Source organism: Diaphorina citri, unplaced genomic scaffold (genome assembly GCF_000475195.1).
Source record: "Diaphorina citri unplaced genomic scaffold, Diaci psyllid genome assembly version 1.1 scaffold11303, whole genome shotgun sequence".
NCBI lineage: Eukaryota > Metazoa > Arthropoda > Insecta > Hemiptera > Psyllidae > Diaphorina > Diaphorina citri.
This window is the reverse complement of record NW_007388675.1, coordinates 1-1,723: the sequence shown is the minus strand read 5'-3', so window position 1 is coordinate 1,723 and position 1,723 is coordinate 1. Positions and strand designations below refer to the sequence as shown.

At 44.6% G+C, this 1,723-nt stretch overlaps 1 protein-coding gene across 1 annotated transcript in view; it reads right to left on the bottom strand.

Moving 5' to 3' along the window:
- Positions 1-1,717, bottom strand: part of LOC103522796 (integrator complex subunit 4-like) — an 11,275-nt gene extending 9,558 nt beyond the window's left edge. Inside the window, exons 1-3 of the mRNA XM_008487890.3 lie at positions 1,568-1,717; positions 964-1,177; positions 81-319 (exon numbers count right to left, since the gene is read on the bottom strand). Of these exons, the coding sequence (XP_008486112.1) occupies positions 105-319; positions 964-1,177; positions 1,568-1,681 (543 nt within the window). The 5' untranslated portion in view covers positions 1,682-1,717 and the 3' untranslated portion in view covers positions 81-104. The remainder of the gene's footprint in view (positions 1-80; positions 320-963; positions 1,178-1,567) is intronic.
- Between the last annotated feature and the right edge of the window lie 6 nt (positions 1,718-1,723).

The window sequence follows — 1,723 nt, the reverse complement described above, 5'->3', positions numbered from 1 at the left end:
GGATACTTACTATGAAATCCGTCGAGTGCGAAATTCTGGAATAGGAAATCAATCATACGATCATAAAACTCCAACAACAGATGGCAGGAGACTACAGGGTCTTTTCAAATGCCTCTCTTGACAGGCTTGGGCTGGATGTTGATCTTCACAGGCTTGCAAAGGTCAATGATACAGGGTTGTATCGACGTCTGTAGAGAATGGGACAGGGGGCCTTCGTTCTGTGAGAGGTCCAGTACGAGGCTAAGTTCTACGTGGGACGCTTCTGTCCATACTTGAGCCGAGATGAGGGCTGTGGTCACCAAACGGTGCGTGGCGCCATCTGACGAATAAAACGGGAAAGTGATAAAATTAGAATAACTGTAAAGGGGAAGAAAGATCCTAATTGGGGTCATTCTACTTAAACGAGGGTCTGAATGGGGTTGGGAAGATTCGTAGTAGCCTAACCCATCCTTTAGGGCTGTTCGCCCCCACACCTAAGTCTCGGAGTGGGCTTTTTGTGAATGGAGTTAGGCATGGGGTTGGGAAAGCCAACGCACAATTACCCTAATGGTCATCCATCCTGATACCAACCAAGCGTAACGTTGCTTAACTTCAGTGGTCAAGTGGGAACTGATGTATTCTACGTTGCTATCAACACTGGCTTAACAGTTACGCACCGATCAATTTAGGATAAAGTTCACCTCTGGCGGGAATTGAACCCACGACCTAGCGCTTACAAGACACGCGCTACACTACAAACAAACTAGGCTGGTCGATAAATACTTGTCGAAGAGGTTGGATCGTCCCGAAAGGTTTTATCGTCCCGAAAGCGAAGAGAGAAGAAAGACAGGATAGGTGAAAGCCAGTCGTTCCGAGAACGAACCATATCCGTTCAGGATAAAATCCGTCCCGGGCGGGAATCGAACCCGACGTACAAATATAAACTCAATTATTGTTCCACGAGACAGAATAAGTATTACTTACCGTCGTAGTTCTGAGGTTTCAAATGAGACGCCTGAGGTATAATCAGATGGGTTTGCTGGTCAGGATATTTGACTCGTATCCTCAGGCAGGCTGTGTTACTCAGGTGATAGATATCAGCATCCATACTGATACCCATGACTAGACCTGCTGTGAACTTGAGTATCGTGTCGGAACTAGGAGCTGGGGAGTTGATCACAGCATAACACATACCCACCTGAGAAAAGAGGGAACATTGCGTAAGATTTATGGGAAAATAAGACGGACTGAAAAGCAAAATAGAACTGACTGGAAAAGACTGACTGAAAACACTGACGTCGTACAAATGGGAGAGGGTGAAGATAGGGAAGTTGTTGGTATTCCTCATCACAATAATTTTTGAAAATCTTATATTTGAAGCAATCTGTTTTGCTTAAAAAGTTTGAAACGAACTAATCAGATTGCTTGATCCAAGAGTTAAATTGATCCCAAGGGCAAGGTAAACCTAGACCCTTGACAAATTGGAGTGTGTCGAAGAAATGTGAGGCGTTCCAATCCACTCGAGACCGAGAGGATAAATAAGTTAACTCAAATTGTAGGCCATTAGGAGTTGATTTCAGTTGCCTACCTGAGTGTTAGGTTGTGGTGGAGATGTCAGATCACATAGTTGTAGTAATGGCAGTAGACATCTAGCAACGGTACCCGGTTTGGTCTCTTCCAGCTGATTCAAATCCTTCATCATAGTCGCTATGAATCCTTCTGGTTGAATAGATTTGTCCTTGAG